Raw genomic sequence first — 2,491 nt, forward strand, 5'->3', positions numbered from 1 at the left:
TGTCCCCGAGCCTGGCCATGGCTGAGTGACACGTATGTCAGGAAGTTAACTAGTGATCGCTCTTTTCTTCCCTGCAGGATGAATTTGATTCTGAACAATTATCAGTTTTGGCTTCCTGTCTCCATGAGCTGTTTAAGCATCATTTTCGGGGAGAGGTGCTGCCAGAGGAGATTACAGATGAGTAAGTACCCTTACTGCCCCCTACTGGTCTGATATTTTGCCCCTCTTCTCGGCCTTTTGGCTAAGATCAAGTGTAGTACCTAATCCTTCCAGTGTGCAGGGTCGATGGCGCTGTTTTCCAGGCAAGAATGCAGTGTGCAAGTACCTCTGTTAGGATGGACTGCTTGATGGGAATGCTCTGTAAGGGGCCGCCCTATGCTAATTCCTCTGGCTAGCCTCCACCAGAGAGAGTCATGGGGCCCGCCCTGATAAGGAGCTCCCAGATAGTGGACTGTGTCCCGCTGGTTGGACCGGGGAACCCTTGGTCTGGCTATCGGGTCTTGAGAGCGGGCCGAATCTCTCTGAGAGTCGTCCCCTTGGAGTGGCAAATCAGGGGTACCTTAATATCACTTTGGGGGTGGTGAACCCACTGTTGATTTTAAGGTACTGATTTAGCACTCGCTTTCATTCTGCGTTAGCTGCGGCTAGTGCAGATGGGCAATTTTTTATCCTTGGTGTGGTCTTTGTGCCACTTTTTGATGAAGGGTGCTATTCCCTTATGGGCTAGCCCCGAAGTCTTAGGGAGTTCTTTGGCGTTATGGTCAGGTACTCCCCCTTACTGGGAGTCTCTCTTCGGGTGAGCTCCCAGCCTAGTATCTGTTGGGACTGCCTATGCAGAATAGGACCCCGTGTGACTTCGGCCAGAAGGGCTAGTAGGTCCACTGCCGCTTCGGCTGGGTGGTCTTAGTACCCAGCCCTCGTCAGGAGCCTCGCTTCAGGGGGCCCGGGGAATTTGGGTGGCCCTTCCTCTTTGCATGAGGGATCACAAATAGTACCCCAGTGCACATTTTTTGTGTGGTGTTTTTGCACTTTCACTTTTTTTCGAGCACAACGTTTTTGTTTAGAGGATGACGTTACTGGAAACCCCTCTTCCTGGGGCTTCTCAATGATCAGTTATCAGATGCTTGGGTAAAGGGAATGATAGGAAGTTTCCTCATTGGAGTTTATGGTGTGATTGGGGAAAGGGGAGGAGCTAATGCAGATTGGATCAGTGTGATTGGCTCGGAAAGAATTGGCAGTAGGACTGATGGTAATTTGCTGAAATTGGCTTCATTGATTTTGTTCCCCTCTGACTATCGTGTGATAGGTTGGGGTCAGTTCTATGTTGGAAATGTTTCTTTATCACGTCGGCGGTTTTATTCTCTTCCTAATAACTTCCATCGCCTGTTCTCTGTGTCCGGCCTGATTATTAGAACCAATTAATTAGAAGCCAGAACAAATTACCCTCCTAATCATGGTACGTGGCTTCCTGAGTAATGAAGACAGCTTTTCTGAGACAAGACGTGACCGGCAGTGCCCTCCGCCCAGACATCCGCTCTGCCTGGATGGCAGCAGGGGGCAGATATACATTAAGATCCGGATCTGTCGGGAGTCGGTGTGACGGATGGATTGAGACTTCCAACTCCCCACATAAACTTTTGTTGCCCATAGAAACCAATAAGAGTTGATTTGAAGGGGCATTCTGATTGGTTGTTGGGAGCAGAATCATTTCTTGTTTAATTTTTGGCTCTTTGATGCCCTCATTACCGCTCACTAACTCTTCTAATGTCTCTGCAGCAAAGCGGCGGCCGGGAAGATGAACTTATACGAGTCGTTTGCTCAGGCAACACAGCTGGGAGATCTGCACACCTGCCTGATGATGGATATGAAAGCCTGCCAGGAGGAAGACGTGCGCCTACTGTGCTACCTGACCCCCTCCATCTACAGCGAGGTACAGCCCCCACCATGTGATAGCCATAGGGCGGCCATCTTGTTCCTTGTACATGAAGCTCTCTCTCTTTTTCTTCCCCCAGTTTCCAGATGAAACTCTACGAAGTGGAGAGCTCCTTAATATGATTGTGGCCGTCATTGACTCCGGCCAGGTAAGGATTTGGTACCACGTTGATGATTCTAGAGAAATATTTCTGTGATATGTGATCACTGACTTCCTGTGTGTGTCACAGCTGCAGGAACTCGTGTGTCATGTCATGATGGGGAACCTGGTGATGTTCCGGAAGGACTCCGTGCTCAATATACTAAGTAGGTGCTCCGGGTTGGGGATAGTGGGGAAGGGGGGGGAGGGCTGTTGTCAGCTGTTAGTATTGGGGAAATCACCTGATTGGTACTGAGGTGGGCACATGGCAGGGTTCTCCCTGACCTCTTCTAGCTGGGGGAAGCACCTTGCATATTTCAGTAACCACCCAGTTTATAAACATTTATGGGTGGGGGCAGTACCTGGGGTAATAAGGAGCTCTGCTTTATGTCTTCCAGTTCAGAGTTTGGAATGGGAAAC

The 2,491-nt window shown here is 49.7% G+C and overlaps 1 protein-coding gene across 1 annotated transcript in view; it reads left to right on the forward strand.

Annotated features, from left to right (window-relative positions):
* The window catches only part of INTS3 (integrator complex subunit 3), a gene marked incomplete at its 3' end in the record, with an annotated part of 35,522 nt that overhangs the window by 25,253 nt on the left and 7,778 nt on the right, over positions 1–2,491 (forward strand). Inside the window, 5 exon segments of the mRNA XM_072428653.1 lie at positions 78–181; positions 1,771–1,930; positions 2,013–2,081; positions 2,163–2,238; positions 2,470–2,491. Of these exon segments, the coding sequence (XP_072284754.1) occupies positions 78–181; positions 1,771–1,930; positions 2,013–2,081; positions 2,163–2,238; positions 2,470–2,491 (431 nt within the window).

Source organism: Pyxicephalus adspersus, chromosome 12 (assembly GCF_032062135.1).
Source record: "Pyxicephalus adspersus chromosome 12, UCB_Pads_2.0, whole genome shotgun sequence".
NCBI classification, from domain to species: domain Eukaryota; kingdom Metazoa; phylum Chordata; class Amphibia; order Anura; family Pyxicephalidae; genus Pyxicephalus; species Pyxicephalus adspersus.